Source organism: Anguilla rostrata, chromosome 4 (assembly GCF_018555375.3).
Source record: "Anguilla rostrata isolate EN2019 chromosome 4, ASM1855537v3, whole genome shotgun sequence".
NCBI classification, from domain to species: Eukaryota; Metazoa; Chordata; class Actinopteri; order Anguilliformes; family Anguillidae; genus Anguilla; species Anguilla rostrata.
In genome coordinates this window covers 52051206-52073918 of record NC_057936.1, presented here as the reverse complement: position 1 = coordinate 52073918, position 22713 = coordinate 52051206, and the positions used below count along the sequence as shown (strand labels likewise).

General features: G+C 39.4%; 1 protein-coding gene across 2 annotated transcripts; it reads right to left on the bottom strand.

The window, feature by feature from the left end:
* Positions 1-2942: 2942 nt before the first annotated feature.
* si:dkey-118j18.2 (uncharacterized) lies at positions 2943-19013 on the bottom strand. Of its 2 annotated transcripts, none has more exons than XM_064333140.1 (5): positions 18846-19013; positions 11016-11086; positions 10283-10442; positions 7259-7388; positions 2943-4835 (listed from the first exon to the last, which is right to left on the bottom strand). In XM_064333140.1, exons 1-5 carry the CDS (start codon positions 18879-18881, stop codon positions 4612-4614), a joined length of 621 nt encoding a protein of 206 aa, XP_064189210.1. In that variant the 5' UTR covers positions 18882-19013; the 3' UTR covers positions 2943-4611. The 2 variants fall into 2 exon arrangements, with proteins under 2 accessions (XP_064189210.1, XP_064189211.1); XM_064333141.1 differs by lacking the exon at positions 18846-19013 and adding an exon at positions 18246-18602.
* Positions 19014-22713: the final 3700 nt, after the last annotated feature.

The following is a 22713-nucleotide window of genomic DNA, read 5'->3' as shown; positions in this document are numbered from 1 at the left end:
GTGAGCTCTCCAAAATAGGCACACATTTCAAAGACATTTACTGCAGTTTAACATTTAATACTTATATATAAATATATTGTATATATGAACATGTCAAAGTATGTGTGGTATTGACATGACTACATGTCAAGAATAACATGACTTTTTCATTTTTTTAAACAAAAATATAAATAAACATTAGCAGCACAATTACATCCTCATGTTGTAATGCTTCTGATGCAGATGAGACTCTTCAGTTTCTTAAACTGTCTTTGATTAATGCAGTGTTGGGTACTATAAAAGATGATTAGACAACGCCAAAACAGTATATACATTTATACTATAATAACTGGTTTCTAAAGACATTCATGTTAGAATGGGGAAAAAAAAAAAAAAAAAAAAAAACTAGACAATTAAAATTTTTTGTTTATCTTTTGTTCAGGCAGCACTACACAGTACCCACTAACATCAGTTAGACTTAGCTTGAAATAATTTTCTTAGGACCATTTGTACCAGTTTGGGTCAGTGTGTCAAGACAAAATATTATCAGATAAACCTCTCTATTACAGCAAATCACTTCAGTATGGCAAAAGCATTTGTTTTGAAGTTTCAATTATTCATTTGAATAATACATTAGGTAGTTAAACTACTTAATATAATCCACAGTTTAAATCTTACTAATTTATGAATTAATTACGTGTCCATGTTGTGAAGCATGTCAGTGATTCCTAGGCCTTGTAATTTTCCCACTTGAAGCTCACATTCTTTTTTTGATAGCTGTGGGAGGTTGTGTTACAAAGTTCAGTGCTGAGGGATGCTGTGCATCTCAGACCGGAAATTTGTTTTTAGATAACATTTTCTGTTAGTCAGAACAGGAACTGTCTCTCTTTAGATGAAAAAAAAGTGTCATAAAACTTTCTGAAGATCAGCAGAAGCAAAGCAAAACATTTTTTTGACTATTTTCCTGGCAGCTACTGCTACTCTTTGGAATCATTTAGCACCATGGAAAGATCCTGGAGTCCCAGAAGTTAGACGAAGTCTGATTCTTGCAACTGACCCTTTGGTTCCAAGAATATCTGATCAGTTGGCACCAGTTGGATACAACAGCCTATGAGTAAGAGGCCCTTCCAAGTCAGAGATAAGGCTTTTGAGTGGGAGTCTTAACTGCATAAAAATAACAAGCATCTGTTTGCATTCCAGGTCCTGCTGCTCTGATGGGCGGGCTTTGTACTCATTACATTCTGGTACACTGATGAATATTGAGGTGGTCCAGCTGGCCTCAAACCACTAGCTGATGAAAAAGAAAAAGAAAAAAAACATGAATTAGAGCTGCTAATGTTCAGAACAAGGATTAAGACAGAAAGGATTAAGGTATCTAATGTCTGAATACACTAGACCAGTGGTTCTTAACCTGGGTTCGGTCGAACCCTAGGGGTTCGGTGAGTCGGTCTCAGGGGTTCGGTGGAGCCTCCGCCGCAGAGGTCCACCCCTCAGTCTAGTCTGCATTATTACACTATTTTTTACTAAAGAAGGGTTCGGTGAATGAGCATATGAAACTGGTGGGGTTCGGTGCCTCCAACAAGGTTAAGAACCACTGCACTAGACTATTGTCAAAGTTGGTAGAATCATATTCCAGGGCCTACAGATGTGCTATAATTTTAAATGGCTGACAATTCATAATTTTTATTTACTTTTCTTATGTTAACATCAAAATAAATTTCAAGTGATACAAACTAGCCTTAAAACGGAATTAAACGGAAATCTGAGAACTCAACCACCTCAAAAGCAGTTAGAGCACAGACTAGATTCAATTTTCACCCTCAGTAAACAGTAGGAGTTTTAGGTTATCTGCCACAGGCACATTAATGGTTACATGTTGTGTTGTTGTATGCACTGGTCCTGCACATGTCCAGAAATAGAGACTTTTATTTAAATTCTTTGGACAGCCACAAAGTATTTGATTACCAATACACAGTTTTGCATAATTATATTTAACCATAAAAATGATATCACTATATAATTTGATTTCTTCATCACAAACAGCTTTGTAACTGTCATACCTTATCCTTGAATGGGTCTGAATCAAAATTTTAATGATGCTCCAATTTGGATGCAGGACATTTTCATTGTAGATATTTCTGGTATTCTCAGACTTCACATGATAGTGATAACAAATTTATTTTGTTGCACAGCAATTGCTTAATTTAAAAATGAAGCAATCACTATGCAACAGGGCTGGAAATAAAACAACCCTAAGCATACACATTTGTAATTTCAATGATTTGATTCTTCTTGAATAAATTATTCCTGGCAAAATAAATCAGAACTACATTTAGCTCACTTTACAAGTGCATTTAAACATCTGACTGAGAAGCTAAAGTTGCAACATTTGCAGACTAGTGTTTAAAGCCAGGAAGTTCCTGAAAAAAGCACAGAAATATAGGATATCAGTGGTCCAAGCTATATGCAGGCTAAGTGGAAAAATGTTGTCTGTAATAACAATTTCTGATGTTGCATATGGATGAATATTTGGCTTTATGAAATTACCAGTTAAATATTTAAGTCCTGTGTTCCATTTTCCTGTACTGCAATAAAAATTAAAAAAAATACTGCCATAAACACAGCCACATTCTGATGCTCACTCAGTTTTTCTTTGATTGCTTTTTAACATCAGCTTAATAGCACCAACTGAATTTTGTCTGATACATCACACAAATTTTATCAGTTTTTTTATGTAGTCTTTGTCAGTATGAGGCCAGATTTTAGCACAACCATGATTTCAGGTGCAACATTAAATGCAGCTACAAGTGACACCGTTGGAATAAAACAACAGGCATTCTTTTTTTACAAGGTAGACAACACTTTATACAAAATTGTACAACTGAATTATACACTGGATTAGCAATCAATGCACATTTATGAACGAAGAGGCAACCAATAAAGGTTGGACTTCCAGCGTAGACAAATCCTTCATGGCATAATAGGTGAGGTTATGTGCGATTCACTACATCACAGCCATATTTATTTTATTTTTTTTTAGAAAGAAGTCATCGCTATTCTTCCAAACAAATTTACATTACATTTAATATTGAACATCTTCAATCGTTTATTCAGGTACAGAAATATAAAACAGAGTATTATTTCAGTTAAAAAAATAAGAATAATTTGCATAATTTGACTGGGAAATTGAATATACAATTATGCTGGCATTAGCACATGAACTCATCAGCACATCTCTGCATCATTCAAGAGTATTTGCCAAAACCAAAATTAACATTTCACACAGCAAAAAAACAAAAAACCAAAAACACCCTCTTCAATATTTTGAAATTTTCTAGACAGCCTGAATACCCTAAACTTGACCTATCACAAGCCAGCTACATTATCCGTTTGGGAATGTTTTGCCTTTGCAAGACGACATGTCCCGTTTCATATTTATAAACAAATGGCGTTACAGGACAGATTACAAATAATTCCCTTACAAATAAGCGTGATATTACTCTATAGAACCGATAAATGTTTACTCATCCCCCTCATACTAAATACAGTACTGACAGGAAATGACATAGTTCAATATCACTGACTTGTCTCATATGCTTTGTATATAGAAATAAAATCCAAGTTCAAAATTTGAACAAGGAAAAATGCACAAGGTAGTACTTCTTAAGGCTTCTTCACAGGTACTAATAACCAGATATGGAAAGATACACAAGCACTGCTACCACAATTTGTGATCAGTTTTGAACATTTGTATTTTACAGTGCATTAATTACTAGGAAAGACATGGCTTATATAGTAAACTTCAAAATGTAATCAGTAAGTAGGCATGTACCACACACCATGTACACACAAGTATGTACTCCACACAACTAGGGTACTTACATTTTGTACTGACATTTCTTCAACAATTAAAGTGGAACATATCAGTGGACAAATATCCCTGTGTATAATTGCATATTATATCCTGGAAACATTAAGCCTTGTACACAGTAATTAGTGCATTTCTTTAGTTAAAACATGTATCCATGAAAGCTTTTTGCATGTTACCAACTGAAAACAGGTTAGTGACTCTATGGTTTGCACTTGCTCTAAAGTACTACACCTTACCACAATGTTGACCATATTACTCATTTCCTAGTGATCACAGCACTGCCAAAATAAGTGTTTGCAAGTTTTCCCAACAACATACACCACAGTATCTGTCTAAAAGGAGTTAGTGGTCAGGCAACTCAATATTCACATTACATTTCTGTAATCACGCACACCCATGCTTCGACATGGGCTTGGGGGGAGAAAGGTGTTGAAAAGTAGCACAGCACTGTGTTTTCCAAGGAGAGTCGGGGGACCAATTATTTTACGTTTATTTAAGTTACAGGACCAACATTTCAAAACATTTCCCCAAACATCTGTTCCCTTTGCAACAGACGTAAAGTCCTGGGAAAGTCTTTGTAGGACAAGATTTGTTTTATCTGAATTTGCGATGGCACAGGTTGAAGTCGTTCCTCGTTACGTCCGATAAACGAGATAGCGAGAAGGTCAGGGCGCTTTGGTGGGTACGTGCTGTCTGGCCATCTCCGCGGTGCTCGCCGGAGTCGGACGTCACGCCCGTCGCCTCCCAGGATGGGGCGTGAACTAGCTGCGCGGCCCCGCGCTCGAGGGCCCTTCCTCTGGCCTCGGGAGCAGGACGGCGGGCTCCTCCGGCTCCCCTCCCGCGCCGGGGGGGCAGGGCGTGTAAGGCGGGGGAGCGTCGCTCATGCTGCAGGAGTCGCAGCCGTCCAAGACGGGGACGGCCACGGTCTCGCCGGCTGCCTCGCTCTGGGCGTATTCACTGTAAGGGGGAGGCTTCAGGTCATCTGCTGTAGAGGAGGAGAAAAAACCAAACGAACATGAAACTCAAGCCTAATGACGTTCGTTCATCAAGCCAGGAAACCCCTGGATTCAGGTCATCTGCTGTAGAGGAGGAGACAAAACCAAATGAACAAGAAACTCAAGCCTAATGTCAGATGACGTTCGTTCATCGAGCCTGGAAACCCCTGGATTCGGGTCATGTCGAGCCACAGGTCTAAAGAAAAAATACAGACCAGAACTAAGCATACCTAGGTCTAATTGATAATGTATCAACAGTAATGCTGCTGCTTGTAAAAAACTGAGCTTGAGCCAGAATCTCTGGAATTACACAAACAGGAAAGAAATGGGAAAGTAAATGACTGTACGCCACAGTCATCTGTCTGGTATTTGAGCGTCAGATGTTTATATCGCCACATCCTGCTGCTAAGATTGCATCTCTGAGAAATGTGGCTCCTTATAAAATTTTTGGTGGATTAGGAAAAAAAGAACAGTCGTAGATCCTGATTGCTGCTTTCACTGCAGTACATAATAGGGAACAAATGGAGGGAGTTCATAAATTTTTTTTTCCATATTTTTTTGTCATAAAAAAAAATATTTAGGAAAATCCCTTTCTCATTCCTAGTTTGAATTGCTGATGATCAGTAGGGGTCACCTGATGTTCAAATACTCTTCAATGAAGCCTTGGGGTAGCAGCAGTTTCTGTACTGCCTGCATAGTGTGCAACTATACAAGCAACCTAAGCAATCTTGGAGGCAGTCATTTAAGAAGGTCATTATGCCATGCTTCCTTTTAGTTAAAAATAGTTTCACCATCTGACTAAAGGCAAAAGCCAAGACACTCCAAGTCTGAATTCATATAATTATGCCTAACATACTGTATGATATAAGCTTACATTTTTCAAGTCTGAAATGCACATAATGTAATCATCAAAAATAATAACATTATTCCAGCATAATAACATCTAAAATGACGTGTATGTGTCTTGTGTGTGTGAGCGAGAGCGAGGGGGGAGGGGAAGGGGAGACAGAGAGAGAGGGAGAGACAGAGAGCGCCAAGAGAGAAGTGAATTTGGGACTTCCCCTTTAAAACCCTTCTCCCCCATCAGGGGAGGAGCTCAGTTTGGAAAGGCAAGACAAGTCGCTGGCAAGCAAACAGAAGGCCAGCCAACGCACAGTATAATGCTCGGGGATGACTCTCTGCCCCTGAGACAGACACAGCTGTGTGTTTACCAAACGCTGCAGCCACCATAGTGCTCTCTGCACACAACCTCAGAATTAACAACTGTGTTGGTGGCGGCTAAGGGGCGTAAACGCTAGACAAAACATTACGCGCTTTCCCACAACTTTCGCGACCTTTACTGACACTGCCCGCGCTTTCCTCGTCAGGTTCAGATCTCTAAATGAAGCATCGTCTTGGCTATCTGTCCAAGCCCTACTTATCTAGGTTTGTCAATAAGAGGCATGTGCACGCAATGAAGAAAAGTCCCCATTAGGAAATAAAAAAGCACCGTTTTGCTGCTGTAGGTCTACTTCTCCCACTTATTTTCTGTGCCCTTCAAATAACCCGGCGTAAACCACAAACAACTCATTACACAAAGAGACAAGTGGGAGTCATGACACAGAAAACAAGCCCTGATTCCAACTCGACTCTGTGGTACGCTCTTCTATATAATAATGGCGATGGCCAGAGTGGGGTACAGCCTCTCTAGCAGACATAACAGATTTCTACTCAAGTTATTTAATTCACCTTAAGGCACAGGGCCCGTGTTGTTTAATGCAAGGCTCTGAACAAGGCAAAATGGGCATTGAGAGAAGACCTAAAAAGGCCATTCACTGTGAATGCTAATAGCTTTCATGGTCAGAAAGGTGTGTGTGTGTGGTGGACAGGGGATTGATTAGGGCTTGATAGTTTTTTGGCTCTCCCTTTCATATTTTTTTTTTACATCTTCCGACCTGTGAAACCTATGGAGAGGGTGTTTCTACAGTCCAAGTGCTGTTATAAAATGCAAAACAGTGCTTTTGAGGAACACATTAAATTCCAACAAATTAACCACCGATTTATTCTTTTAGCAAACTGTAAACATGGTTTGGAGCAAATATTACTTCTTATAAGGTATTTGAATTTTTTTACGGGTTTCATCTTTGTATATGTACACAATTATTAAAATGAGCTAATCATTTTCTATATTTCTGAGAGGGGCACACATGTAACATTTCTCACTAGACTTTACAAATTTTACACTTTACACTTTACAAATGGGCGTGCGGCATTCAAATAGAAAAACAAAAAATAAAAAGTAATTCAAGAAAAAGTAAGAAGCAGTAAACAGTCGGTGTCGGGGCACCAGAATCTTCCGGAAGCAGGCTTTATGTAAAATGTGCGACAGATTGGACGTGTGATTAAGACTGGAGGGCGGAGAGGGGTCCCTTACATCCCGAGACGGCTTCGTAGGGCGGGGGCACGTCCAGATGAGTGTATGAGGGCGCGGGCGGGAGGGACGCGGAGGGCTCGCCCACGGAGCTGTCGTCCTGGATGCCGTACCAGCTGGGCCAGATTGACGTCTGTGGAGGAGAGCAGCAGCATGAGTCCAACACCCACAGCAATATCACACATGGCCCGAAACAATTGCCAAGTTAAAGCGAAAAACCTGCATTTAAAATGGAAGCGGCTACCCATTTGCAATTCAACCTAAGCGGACCGCCGTTGGAGACAGACTTCCATATTTGTTATTCAATATTCCACACCGATTCGTGCAGAGATTGAACCAATCTGTTCAAAACTGCATGGGCGAAATGTATCGTTTGTCAGGATAGGTGAACGCTGTAGCACTCACAACCTTAAGCAAAGTGCAATGATCTAAAAGTAGACTACATTCAACTTCAGAGATCCACTGAGGATAATGAAGTAGAGAAAACAGAGCTATACGTCATTGCGCAGTTTATAATTACACTGCATACATATTCATAGGCTTATTTTCACAAGGTACTAATTTAGACTGCTGCTGCCAACTTTGCTATATGTGGTTAGCGTTCCTCAGTCCTCACGCTCAGCCATGAATACATTAATGCTCTGCAGCAGTGGGGGGGGGGGGGGTGCTGCTTGCAATTTTCCTCCCCAAGAGGTTCCTCGTCAGTCAAAAGCCCTTTCTTCCTCTGGCGTTTCTTCTTCTCTTATGTCACAATTGACTTTTCCTGGCCCCTTTGTTGGGTGAAAACGGCACTTTCATCAGTGTGATTTATACATGGCCCGAGGGGCTACATCATTGCATATTCCATTAAATCTGCATAAGGGAAGGAACACGCCAGGGAACGAGTTACATAAGTCCAGGAAGTGATCTTAAAGCTACCTTTGTGACTCGCTGTTCATTCAGCGCCCCTTCGGTATTCGGGCAAGTTCTCACCAAGGTGTTACCTCGGACGTACAGATCCACATTTACCCGTATTTTAGAGCCATTTTGTGACTCGCATATTTTCAGAGAACTCTGTTTCTTTTCAGCAAAAACATTCTATATTAAATTACATTCTTCCTGCTTGCTTATACAATTACTTGAGGTAGATGTGTGACAGTTACTAAGTTCTCAGTTGAAGCACTCATACTATTTATGGATACCGAATGCTCAATTTAATGCATAAGTATTCCTGGTAATGTGTCAGTAATACAATAACAGTTAGCGACTGCTGAGGAACTGCAGAACTGGCTGTATGTACTTAGGATGGGGTTGTTCTCAAGGAAAAAAAAAAGAAAATATAAAATAATACCCATCCATCCATTCAATCTCAAAACTGCTTACATCAGGTCAGGGTTATGGAGGGGCTGTGAGCCATCACATTTCAGATGTAATGAACAGCACCAGCAGAGCAGTCACTGTGACAATCAGGTTTTCCCATCTTGTTTGAAAATGCCAAGACTCGAAAGCCTAGGTCTACTCCCTGCTTGCACAACCCTGCCTCTTATTGGTTGATGTACTACTGTGCAGTGACATTTCAACTCCGGTGAACTTTTTAATTGGACAACTGATGGGTACCAAAACGGCGGTGTGAACACTGCCTAAGCCACCTCCAGTATTTCCCATCATTATTAGATCACAATTTCCATGAACAAGGTTAATCCTGCTCCAGTTCAGACTGCAGGAACTTCGAAGTGATCTCATCAGGGTTCAAATGGTCAGCATGACAGTTTTTATTTGGATAAAATGTGGAAATATGCCTTTCGTGATAGATTTGTAATTCAAGCATCTGGAACTTCTTAATCTTTATGAGAAAGCTGTTTTCCACATGCAGTAAGAGGCTCACAATTTTCTAAACCTTCTTATTGTGTCACACAACTGCAATCACGGTGGGATGCTAGAGAGGTCCAATTCTTAAAACGGTGACCTTCAGTCCAAGGAATTTTAATGATTACAGGGAAATGTTTTTAGGCGTGTAACTTGAGGAAGGACACTGCAATGCTCAAGTAAGGGAACAAATTCAATATAAAAGGAGCACTGAAAATAAAAATCCCTTTAAAACTTTCATAGGTTTAAATGTTATGGCCCAGCCTGGGTCTTCAAGCACTCCTGAAGACTGCATGTAAATATCACATATCAGCTATCAAGCATGCCTGCAGGTTTGGCTGGAATAACCAAAGCTTAAAGAGGATAAAAACACCATTGTACAATATTCTTTCTTCAGTCTCTCTTTTCTTCTTATTTATTCTTTGCCAACAACAGACCAGATGTAGAAAGACTAACTCTTACCTAGCACTCTCGTTATTTCCATGTTTTGAGAGACAGAGCTTCTGCCTGTACCTTTCACAAGGCTTGTTGAGATGTTAGTGAAAAATCTCCAAATAGTTGAGCCTCTTTAAATCCTGTCACTTCACTCTCCTAGCTAGGATAGCCAGCCATAATATCCATAACAGTCTTGTAAAAATCACTTGATTAGCCTACTCCTTCTAAATACAGCGGCTAATAATAAATAAATAAATAAATTCCACTACACTCAACAGCTGAACTATAAACCCAGAAGTGACATGAACTAGGTCCGTATGGCTTTATTTCAAGGTCAATACTCATTCGCATTCAGAACAAGACTGTTGACACAAGTCCACCAAGCTGATATTTGTCTAAAGTGTCTTTCAGTATGGCAGTAGGGACTATAAAAGGTGTGGGACTTGGCTCACCCAGCAAAACACACAAGCCAAAGAACTTCATTACAGTTTCGTGCTATTCAGGACAGCCTAGTCAAACAGAGCCAACTTGAAAGGGGGAGAGGCCTTGCTGGAACTGAAACAGTGCAGTGACCTCTAAGGCGAAAGTATGAGCACTGCCTAAAGCACCAGGAGCACACGCACACTCTGTCTGATAAACAGTATGCACGTTTTTGCTTTCCCTGGTACTCAACATTCAACCTACTACTTTCCCTGAGGCGCAGCCAGTGTGTCTGAATGGCTTGCGAGGAAGTCTTTGCGTACTCACGTTTTGCGTCTCGCACATCTGGTGCAGGTAGGCCCTGCCCCCGACGATGACGATCTGGGCGTTGCGCGGGTTGCTGAGGTACGCAGCCAGCTGCCGCTGGCGTGAGCGGTACCAGCAGATGTAGAAGAAAATCTTTATGATGATGAATATAATCACAATTCTAAAAGAAAAAAGAAATATGTCGACAATAAATGTATATTTTCATAAAAAGGACACACCAATGCAACACAAATTCACTGCACCCCTGAAGACTTCCCTGCTGTCTGAATTTATATTTATTTAGATATTAGAATTTTCAGCATCGTGGCTTATAATTCTGGAAACAATTTTAAGTTAACAATGGAAGACTCCCTGTACTGCCATTTTGGACCATGAAGTTCTGGTTTAACCTAACTGATTAAGATAGCCATTATGGCAGAAATATAACTCTGTATAACAAATACTTTCTCTGGACGTCTAGGCCATAAAAGATTATTGTTCCCTGAAACACCTTGGACTAACCTTGAAATGGCATTCAAACACAGCTGCTGGATTCCAATGGAAAATGAATAGGCTACACCGGGTGGAAAAAGACTGATTCGTCATGAATGCAAGTGTGTGTGTGTGCGCGCGGGGGGGGGGGGGGGGGGGTATAGGTGTGGGCGCAAGTCTTAAATTTAGATTTACAAGTCAACTATAAAAAGCACATTTCAGTTCCCTCACATATGGTTAAACGTTAATGAACTGGACTCACATGTACCAGTACAGCTCCATCTTCGGCTCGGCTGAAAAGTGTTCTCCTCTAGTAACGGTCACAATCTCACCCTGCAAAATAAAACCATCTGCCGCATCACAAGGCATGAAATTCTCACTAAAATACACACATATGCATGGGCTACAGACCCCCCTCTCAGTCCTGTAACATTGCGTAATCATATGTTGGGACTGTTATGAATCACACAGTCTGATGCCTATTCATATATTACACCTTTTCCAGTGTTTCCCATACAATGAATTTATTATGATGGCCTGCCCAAATAGATTTGTGCCCACCTAAAAAGATTTTTCGGTATTTAGGCCTAGTTCTTTATTTCTGTAAGACACACTACACTTTTGTACACATGCTTCAGCAGTCCAGTGAAATCATCTTCAAATAGGCTACATTCATCCAATATGTAGGCTACTTCGTTTCATACAGACAGGTATAAAGCACAAAATTTAAAAACTGCTATTCCTATGCATGCAGTCGCCTTTTGTAATATCCCAATAGCTAAAATGTTGAAAGTTCAATTGGTTTATTATACGACTAGCACTGATGAATGGGATAAAAAGCATGCTGCAATATGACAATTCCAGGCTTTGCTGAATCGCAGTCCTTAGAGACAAATTACAGCCTCTTGGCTTTCATTTCAGACATCAGTGAACTCCAGCTGGGTAATTCACACCACAGCCTCTAATAAACACTTCTACATTCCTACAATAAACATAGCTACAAACTTCATAATAACAGACTGTTCAAAATAGTCTAAATCACATACCATTATCACTTGTTAAATGGGCTGCTAACTGACAAGCACCTGACAATATGCAAAATGTTGACAAGCACAAGGTAATCAGAAACTACATAAACAACACAATCACTGTGTGAAAGAAATACCATTTCCTTTGGACCAACTGTTTTCCTCTTTATTGATAACCTTTCCAACAGGCAACCAAATATATAGCTAGGCCCAATACTTGACGACATCATCAATAAATCGAACCTTAGTTGTGGATGGATGAACAGCCCACAAACAGATATGCCCTGCACTCTGAAAGACTACTTATGTTCATTAAAGTACCTGAGCAATATCACTCAAGGTTGCACACAGTTGTGCTAAAAATACTGCGGTGACACTAGCAGGAAAACATTGCTGTGAAGTTGAGACTGAGACTGACACAGAGACAATACTGATTTGGCTACAGACCAAAATATCTTCCTACAACATAGATTTTTTTAATTAGTTATGATGTAGGCTATCTGAGTTGCTCTTAAAATTACAAAAATGGCCTTATATTTAGCGTTCTAATCAGTTCAAAGTAGTTTGATTGAGATAATCAATTTCTGGATATTAACAATACTCAAGAAACTGTTCTGCACCCAACCTTCAATGTGCACAAACTTTGCAACCAAGGAATATGCATAATACAGCCTCCATTTCTGTACACTGTTTGAGTCAAAGGTAAAGTTGCATAACCACACGCACCCACATATGCTTCCAAGGGCAAAGCAACAGCTTGTTTGGCTTGCCAGTTTTTAAAAAAGAAACGACAGAACACACTACTCATCTCATTTCAATTTCCCTTGAGTCAGAGATGCTTACAGGATCAATCTTGAATAACAACATGAGATGAGACATTTGAAAATTTTCTTTCTGAAAATCCCTGACTGGCATTAACCAGTTGACATTTATGTTGACATTTTACGACACCTTTTATGTTTGGGGTCAAAGTGACCCCAACAGTTTAACCCAACACAACACTATTGTAATGGAAAAATGTTCACACTCTGTGTATCACGTTCTTAATGTCTCCCAAGTGACTAACCTTTTATGCCTATTAGAAATCTGTGAGATAAGTTAAAGTTTGAGCAGTTTAAAACCTGAACTGGTTTTTAACACATGAAACACTGAATGGGATCAAACTAACCCCAAACATAATAGGGGGGTAAATTTTAAGAAGAATGCAGTCACTCCTGAATAGGTTAATTCACAATAGCTCTTTTTGTAAAATTTAGAATGAGTGAATTGAATCTACCGCCTGTGTCACCTTTCGAATACATTGCTTTTAAATCACCTTGCTACATGATCACTCCTCTACTCTATCTTCCATCCAAACCCAACTCCTCATTTATCTCAGAGTTATCAGAGTTGCCCACCATTGCATTTTCTCTCTCTTCTCCTGTTCTACCGTTGGGTGATGTTAATTTCCATGTTGATCTGCCTGATTGTAAACTCATCTCCGATTTCAAATCTGTGCTCGACTGTTTCTCTCTGGCCCAACATGTCAACTTTCCTACACATCTCAAAAGGTCACACACTTGATCTGGTCTGTTGCGCTGATCAAGCCGTTGATAACTTGCATCCCCTACCATTCCCTTTAGCAGACCACAAGTGTCTTCAACATACCACTACCTTTACCCCATAACACAAACAAAAGGTCCATCGCTTTCCACAACATCAAACCTGTTGAGCCTCTCCTCCTTAGTGATACAATCTGCCCTGCCCTACCCCTTGCACCTTCCCATACCTCACTTGAAGCACTGACACTAAATTTAACTCAGCCCTCTCCGGCACCCTCAACACTCTTGTGCAAATGGCCTTTGCTTTCTCTCAGAAATATTTAGAAAAAACATTTTAACATTAATGCCATTCATAGCCTATCAATACTGAACAGCAGCTAATAATCAAACAAATAGGCCTACATAAGCACTACACAAAACGAGCAACAATTTTTTGACACTTTTGAATGTTCGAGTGTTTTAAACGAAATCTTAACAAAATCTAAGTGATTTTAAATTAAATTAATTAATGACAAACTTATCTACAAATAGTCTAATGTAACAAGTTAGATATTTGCCAAAGATGGGATCTGAACCCAGGCCTCTCACTTGCCCAAAGATTCCAAAGGTAAAAGCATTAGCTATCAGCTAAAGGTCAAAGCCCCAAAGCTAAGGGCAACATCTTTATTTTGAATTTGAAGGTAGTGTTGCCAAATTTACATTCCGATTTCCGTCCCAATTCAGAATGGCTGATTGTCTGCAACTGGAGCCACGCTTATGATGTGAATCCCACTGCCGATTGGGGAGAGTGTAGACATCTCCCCTGAAACATGTGGTGTTGCCAGATGCTTCTTTTCGCACCGAAGACTGCACAGGGCAGAGGAAGACCTATCATACACGACTTTTGCATGCAGTCCACAGCTCCTGATTGACCAGTAGGGGGTCACTAGATAGCAATGAATGCCAACTGAGCTAATGGCTAAGAGTCAGCACTGACATGGTCCAGATTTGCTCCACGGCCATGAGGCTTATCCATAAGAATAAATTACAAAAAAAAAAATAATTAAAATTTAACAACAAGCTAGTTCAGAAGGAATGTTACTAACCACAGAAACCACAATTCATACTGCTGGTATATTAGCATGTCACAACGTGACCACTGCACCCGTGCCTATCCCATTACGAAGAATGGTCACCCATTATCAATAGGCCTAGACATTTTACAGCTTATCATTATACACACAAAATTGCGATGCCTCAAAGTATTAAATGATTTTTACCCTTCTTTGGCTTCAACATCCCACACTGAGCCATAAAACCAAGATGAAAACATGTTCCTTCACTACCCTGAAGGCAGACTGGACAGCAGGCTGGAGAATTCCACAATGACCTGAGAACTACACACAGAGAAATATGCCAGGCCTAGACTGACATGGCCATATCATCCCACACAGACAGCCCAAACTCCCACTGGTCTGACACAGCAGTGCTTTTGTTTCAGTCAGGGGTAGATGGGGGAACTGTATTTCTCACTCTCTACAGTTCACTGGCAAACTTCAACCATTTTCCACAGTTGAACAAGAGTCTGGAAGGGTAACTGAAGGGTCGGGGTAATGTTCCAACTGATGTGAAGGAAACACCACTTTCACAGACTAAATCTCGTGGAAAATTTCTACTTTTGATATACTTTACTTATTTAAGTACCCTATTTTTCATTGGTGTCAGATTTTGTGCAAAACTATTTACTGTATAAACAACTAATTTTTACATTAATATGCAAGGTTGTTTCTCATACTTTCATTAAGGAAATCCAAGACATTGAGATGTAGGCTACAGCATACAGCGATATGCTACGAAATGAGACATTTTGCATGCATATCATTTGGCGGACAACGCTTGCGTGGCCTCCCAGTCATACCCGAATCGCACAACCTATCCCAGGCTCCTTGTGGCTGTAATGAGAGGAGGACAAGGCCAAGACGCACAATGACATGCCTCTGGGTCTCCTCGAGTCTGGAACTGCTAATACGCAGATAACGACCCTAGCCAAGGACAAAAACCAATTCTGCAAAAGTCTGAAAATGAACTGAAAATGACTAGAGATGTACAATAATTACAAAGCCAGACATTTTGGGCAGACAAATACTGGTTATCCATCCACCCCAGAATTTTCATAGCACCCATCCCTACGAAAGAACATTTTCTCTTAGAGTTAGCCTATATTTACAAAATAACAAGGCAACACATGTGGTGCAGTCTGTACTGAAAATTCTTAATAAAAGAATTCACCACTTCAAGTATGACCAAACATATCTGCACACCCCCCGGTCTGGGGCTGTTTTTCATGGTTTTGGGCTAGGCATCTCAGTTCCAATGAAGGTAAATGCTAATGCTACAGCATACAATTACATTCTAGATGATTCTGTGCTTCCCAAGGAGGTTTGAGGAAGGACTTTCCTGTTTCAGCATGACAATGCCCCCGGGCACATAACATATAGCCTAGAACCTGACTGACCAGCACAGAGCCCTGACTTCAACCCAATCCAACACCTTTGGGATCAATTGAAAAGCTGACGGCGAGCCAGGCCTAATCGCCCAATCGGTGCCTGACCTCACAAACGCTCATCTGGCTGAACTGAAACAAATCTCTGCAGCAATGCTCCACCATCTAGTAAACATAAAGCCTTCCCAGAACAGTGGAGGTATGCTAGTTATAGCGGCAAAGGGTGCACAAACTCAATATTAACGCTCATATTTTGTATGAGATATTGAATGTCAGGTGTCCACATACTTTTGGCCATATAGTGCATTTTTAAATGATTCTTGCGAAAAACAAAATAATGTATAAAAGCTTGTGCCGCAATTGATTTACCCCTTGCTTTCCCCCTGGGCTAAACGCCATGTTTTCAGTGGGCAGGGTTAATTGGGTGTTATTTACACAACAAAAATGCTAAGCACAGTGAAATCCTTCCTACATGTAATATGTAAATGAGGCTCTTGCCACTGTTTTGTGCAGGCAAGGCAAGCTAAATTGAAAATGCCTAAGCATTGTAGAGAAAGCAATATGCTTTTTTCTGTTCCCAAAAATGAAGAGACCCACAAGAAATGGGTTTTATTTCTGGAGCCCACAGGCACTGCACTATTGCAACAAACCTTACAGTTAGCATTTGCAATGCCCATTTTCAAGCTTAGACACGAGGAATCAAAGCCTCTCTATTTAGGTGTAAAGTCCGGAGTTTCAAACTGCTGTAGAGTCTAATGTCAGTGTACAGTAGCTCATTGTTACGACGTTATTAAACAGTGAATGATCTTCAGGTTCAATTATACCATGGTAAAGCCTAATTTATGTTGCTTTCTATCATCTTGTCTGGTAGTGTAATGCTACTGCATGGGAAAATTTGCACTAACCGGCTCTCACCTGGCAACGAGAAATGGTTTGCGTATGACATGTCTAACGGATATGAATGTTAATGAGCACAGGATACACACCCACCCTGTCTTTATCTGCTGGACGGGTCAGGATAATATAATAATGTAATCCATATGCATTTCCATTATTAATTTTTTTTAACACAGAAAATAAACATCAGGTTAAAACAAACACATAACATGTATTCAACACGGGCTCATACATTCAATTCAGTCCCAGTCATCAGTCAGAATATGTCAAGGAGACCACTTCATTTTTAGATCAAACTTTAAACAGGTTTTTTAAAAAATCCATGGATTCATGGGACTTCAGACACTGTTATGTTAACTCAGATTTTGTAAAATAACATTTTATGCAAGCGCAAACATATATTTGATATGGCATTTCCGCTTAACAGAACGCGTTTTGCTATAAAAAGACTTCTCCCTATTCTTATCGTTAAGAGTATGAATTGCTGCTGATGATACATCATGTATACACCTACCATTATAATATTAGAAACATAACGTATATATCATTTTGACATGTTTGGACGAACTACAGCTATTAGCACATTTGGCATGTCACGATGCATTTTCAGGATTCCGACTTCGACAACCCACGTTCAATGGTGCACAACACGATTAACGTTAGCTAGCCAGCTAGCGAGGTACAAAGAAAGGAAGTTCTCTAAACCGTACAGACAAGCTAAGCCATATGTAGCTAGCCTAGTCAACGAGCACGTTATGAGTTACGATCATTTAGGTATTAATGTACTGCAAATCATCTTCAATATCTGGACAGACTAAACGAAGTAACTTTTAAAATATAATCAATAATGACAAATGAGACTGTAGCGTTGGCTAGCTATTGTTTCAGGAAATGACTGGTAGCAAGGAGGCTAAACTAGCAAAACAACGTTATTAGCCTAAATTATAATGAACATTCGTAGATTATTTCATACTATCTTAACTAAATAAGTTTGGTTAGCTAGCTACTTAGAAAGTTGTATTATCGGTGACACTTTTCTATATGTAACATCAGCGCTACACTACCTGCTTTGGCTATATGACTACGATAGATCGTTGACGTTAGCTAGCTAGCTACATGTGTAGCACTAGCTAGCCAACGTTGTAGTTGTATTCAACTGGACAGCTTTACGTTAGGCTATCTACTTACAATCATGTGTAACAAATAATGATTTTAAAAAGTCAAATAAAACTGAGATTCGTTGTAATAGTGCCAATGTGTCGAGAAATTTGCTAATGTGTTCAACGCCTGAACTTTTTTGAGAGGCATCATCCTCACATAAGTGGCTAACAAACTAGATCAGCTTCTCAACTTTTCGAATGCTCTCTTGTAGACCTATAAGAACATCGAAGTTACAGTATACTAACTAGCTAGCTAGCGATCTGCCTCCGAGAATAGTACTGATAACTGCCCGTTTTCTTTTAATATGGTGTGAAATGCCAGCCTCTGTAGGTTCATGTAAGCTACACTTCAAGCAAATCAGGTAGCAAGACAATTAAACTTACCGTATCAGCGTCTTAATATTAAGTCCTCCAAGAACATTGTAGTTTCCGATTTTAGTCTATACAGTCGATTACTGGTGTGTTGTTAGCTAACATTAGCTACTATACAGCATTTTACTGTCACGCAATGACAACATCGCTGTTTTACCGAAAAAAAGACTGCTAGCTCACGGGCTTGTAGCCTAATATGGCTATGCTGTTTCGCTAACTACACAGCGATTTCGATACAATATCCACTCTAGCAACCGCCTTCAGGAAAACCCCATTTGGCAGCTCCTCTCTGACACGCGAGTGGCTGGTTTGTAAACTACGAGTCAAGGAAGAAAACACGAGTGTGCCGCTGTGAGCGAAAGCACGACGAATAGATTTACCTAGTGCCCTTACTGACCAGATCTATGGTTACGCCATTCAAGTTTTATGTTTGCTTATTTGGATTAATTCCCCTACACAATGAACAGTGGGGAGTATTTAATGTTAGAATCTACAATAATACCCGGATTTCTAAAAGATTAAAAGCTTTATTAACAATTATATATGATCTAAAGATCCACCGGTGCATTAAGAATAGGCCATTCGGAGACGTGTTAACTTTAGTTAACTTACTTTGGTGAAATGAAGATTGTCCATCCATCCGTCCATTATCTATACCCGCTTGTTCTGGTCAGGGTCGTGGGGGTGCTGGAGCCTATTCCAGCGTGCATTGAGCGAGACGAGGCTGGAAAACACCATGGACAGGCCGCTAATCTATCGCAGAACACACACACACCATTCACTTACACACTCATACCTATAGGCATTTTAGAGTGAAAAGAAGATTGTAATGGCCTATACAAATTCATCTCAATCTTAGTGCCATATACAAATTAAGATTTTTCCCTTTTAACTGTTGTAGTGGTCCACAGTTACAATAGGGGCGACATAGCTCAGGAGGTAAGACCGATTGTCTGGCAGTCGGAGGGTTGCCGGTTCAAACCGCGCCCTGGGCATGTCGAAGTGTCCTTGAGCAAGACACCTAACCCCTAACTGCTCTGGCGAATGAGAGGCATCAATTGTAAGGCGCTTTGGATAAAAGCGCTATATAAATGCAGTCCATTTACCATTTACCAAATCTACAAGCAAAAGTACAACAAACAGAATTACCTAGTGTCCCCTACCCTAACATTGACCCTTTATCTCTATTGCTAAAGAACTGTCACCATTCACTATGTACTCATGAATAAACCAAACTGCCCTTAGGAATCTATGGTTTAGAACATTCATAGTAACTAAACCCAACCATAAAAATGCATTTATATTCCTATATATATATATATATATATATATATATATATATATATATATATATATATATATAATTGCTAACAGGTGCATACAACCAAGCATACAGCCATGCAATCTCTATAGACAAACATTGGCAGCAGAATGCGTCGTACTGAAAAACTCAGTGACTTTCAACATGGCACTGTCACAGGATTCCACTTTTCCAACAAGTCTGTTTGTCAAATGTCTTCCCTGCTAGAGCTGCCCTGGTCAAATGTAAGTGCTGTTATTGTGAAGTGGAAATGTACAGGAGCAACAACTGCTCACTACATTTCCAAAAGTATGTGGACATTTCCAAACTTAATACATACTGCACCCTTGACCAAAAAAAAAAAGCTCAGCTAGATGTGATGTGTTGCAACTAAAACATTCACTGGATAAAAACACTTTTCTTCATATTTAACCTTAGCTATTGGTTTTCTGAATCAAATCGTTCAATTAATCAAATGTAAACCTTTTGTCATGGCTACATTTCCTATTATTATGGGATTTCTTTTGACAAGATGACAATTTTTCACGTAGTAATTTAGATCTGTAATGAGGCAAAGTACCCAGATTACAATGCCTGCACACTAATACTAATAGGGCGGAGTGTGGCACAGTGGGTAAGGAACTGAACTTGTAACCGAAAGGTCGCAGGTTCAATTCCCGGGTAGGACACTGCCGTTGTACCCTTGAGCAAGGTACTTAACCTGCATTGCTTCAGTATATATCCAGCTGTATAAATGGATACAATGTAAAATGCTATGTAAAAAGTTGTGTAAGTCGCTCTGGATAAGAGCGTCTGCTAAATGTCTGTAATGTAATGTAATATAATGCATAGTCGTTAATCAATCAGAATTGACTATATGGCACATTTCAAATGGGCTGCCTGCAAGAATTTTCTGTTTTACATTTGAGTAATACAGTCCAAAAGTAAAAAAAAAAAAAAATGGTTTGACTAATAAATAAGTCTTATAGTTTCTGTTATTGATGTTGTAGCCTGTACAGTGTAATCAGTGATAACATTACTCCGCAATCTTGGCTAACATATTTTCTAACATTCACTAACAAAACCACTAATATAGCACAACTATCAAGGCCATGTACTGTACCAACCTTTTGGGAGGGCATCTGTTGAAAATCAGGCACTGGGGGCTTAGGGTTGTTTGCTGTTTGGTACCTGGTAGGAAATTTAGTCTTCCACAAGATGGAAACAACGCCCTCACAACCTGTGTTCCAACAGATATGTCGCCATCTTGTGGAACGCAACATATTACACATTTATGTTCAGACCACTCAGTAGAGTAGCTCAACCACTGTGGTGCAAGTTTTTATTTTAGCCCAGTACTACAACAACTGATTCAGCAAATTAACTAACCATGATCTTCAATCAAGACCTTGATAAGTAGAATTAGGTGTCTTAGTGCTAGGCTAAAACAAAAACCTACTTCCACACTGGCCCTTTTCAGATTAGATTGGACACTCTGGTACTAGTACAGTACAGTATGTTTCAAATTTGTATTCACTTAGTGCAACTACGACTTCCTGGTATTTAATGACATGACCCTCAGTTCATCATTCTCTGTTTATTCTGTAATTTATTAATTTCCAAAGTGACTTAAAATGCCTTCATTACATTAAATATAACACGTATTACACAAGAAAAAAAAAAAAGCTAAATAAAGCACTCACATAATGCCGTCTAATCTTGCTCTATAACCACAGCATACATTTGTATCATAGCATTCACACAGTGCCATCCTTTATGTGAAAATCCACTACATCATTCTATCATAATCAAGTTTGTTAAAAAGGTCTGAAAGAACCATTGTGCACATTAATATATTTAATTTCATTTCGGTGGTTGTAGTGATGATCTACTACACGTTTTAAATAGTCCATGGCCATGTTGTGGGGAAAGATAAATTTGGATTGGTGTGTTTTGCAGCTGTCAGAAAAGAATGAGTCATGTTACACCCAAAGTCATGCTGCCACTTGTGGTGTAACAAGGGTAAAAAAAGACAAGATTCTGATGTAGGAGCACAGGGGGAGGAGCTTCTAGAAGATCAGAATTTCCCAAGTGGAGAGTCTGGGCAGGCGTGAACAGTCCAATGATAGATATAAGCCATGAAGAGAGTAGTGCCCTCTTCTGTCAAGTAGACTTGCTCCTAGGTTTTAGAGCAAGACCTAATGAAATACTGTGTATAGCAGATAATCATCAAGAGCAGTATGTTAAAATAGTATGTAAAAACTAATATGTATATTGTAACTGAATCAATGAGTACATACTTTTTCCTAGAAACTAGGGCCTACAGTAAATAATATGAAGGCCTTAGGAAAATCATGGAGTACCTACCTTTGTATTAAGTAAACTGTTAATGTGCTAAATACTAAATAACACTATTTCAAATTGTGATCATCAGTGATTTAATGTGGGTAAATCATTTGCCGAATCACACTTTCAACGAAATGTTCATTTAAATAATTTGCATGCTGTCATGAATAAACTGCATAAAATGCCAATGAAGGAAAAATGTAAACGCTATTATTTAATATTTGTACCATTGAAACCAAGAAAATGAAAATGAAAATGAATCAAAACGGATTTCCTGCCTCCTCCTGTTTGTTTTATTTTATGAAATGGACCCTGTGGTGGTGGAAAACAAATTGACCATTTCACTTTCCTGAGCTGTACATGAGCTGGTTCAAACTTACCCAGTGGTTCAGTACAAATATGTCAGGCTTTCAAGCTGAGAAAGGTTTTTCCAAATTGTTGTTTTGGCTTAGGATTGACCATGAGACTTGGACATCTTCACCCTGTCCTACATTTGGTTTCTTTGTTGATCAGGCATTTCTCTCCCAGTGCCATTTCCATTTTAAAAAAATGAATGTGTAATCAATAAACCAATTGGTCACAGCCAATTTTTTCAATAGGCCAATCATTGCAACATTACATTTTATTACTGTCATTTTTAAAATTAATTTTTACTATTGGAAGGGCACAGAAATGCTCTCCTTTCAAACTTCAAAACTACAAAAGTGGGAATGTTATAAATATAAATTAAACTACACGTTTGTCATTAGTTATTTGAGTGAATTTATACTGCATTATAAACCTTAATAGTTTTATTAAATTGACCACATGGATAGTAAGGTTATGTCAAAACTG

Coding starts and splice junctions, on each gene's coding strand:
- si:dkey-118j18.2 (XM_064333140.1), bottom strand. CDS start 18,881: ATGGACGGATGGATGGACAATCTTCATTTCACCAAA. Junction 7,389..10,282: donor AGATGTGCGAGACGCAAAAC/GTGAGTACGCAA, acceptor TCTCCTCCACAG/ACGTCAATCTGGCCCAGCTG. Junction 4,836..7,258: donor CTACGAAGCCGTCTCGGGAT/GTAAGGGACCCC, acceptor CCTCCTCTACAG/CAGATGACCTGAAGCCTCCC.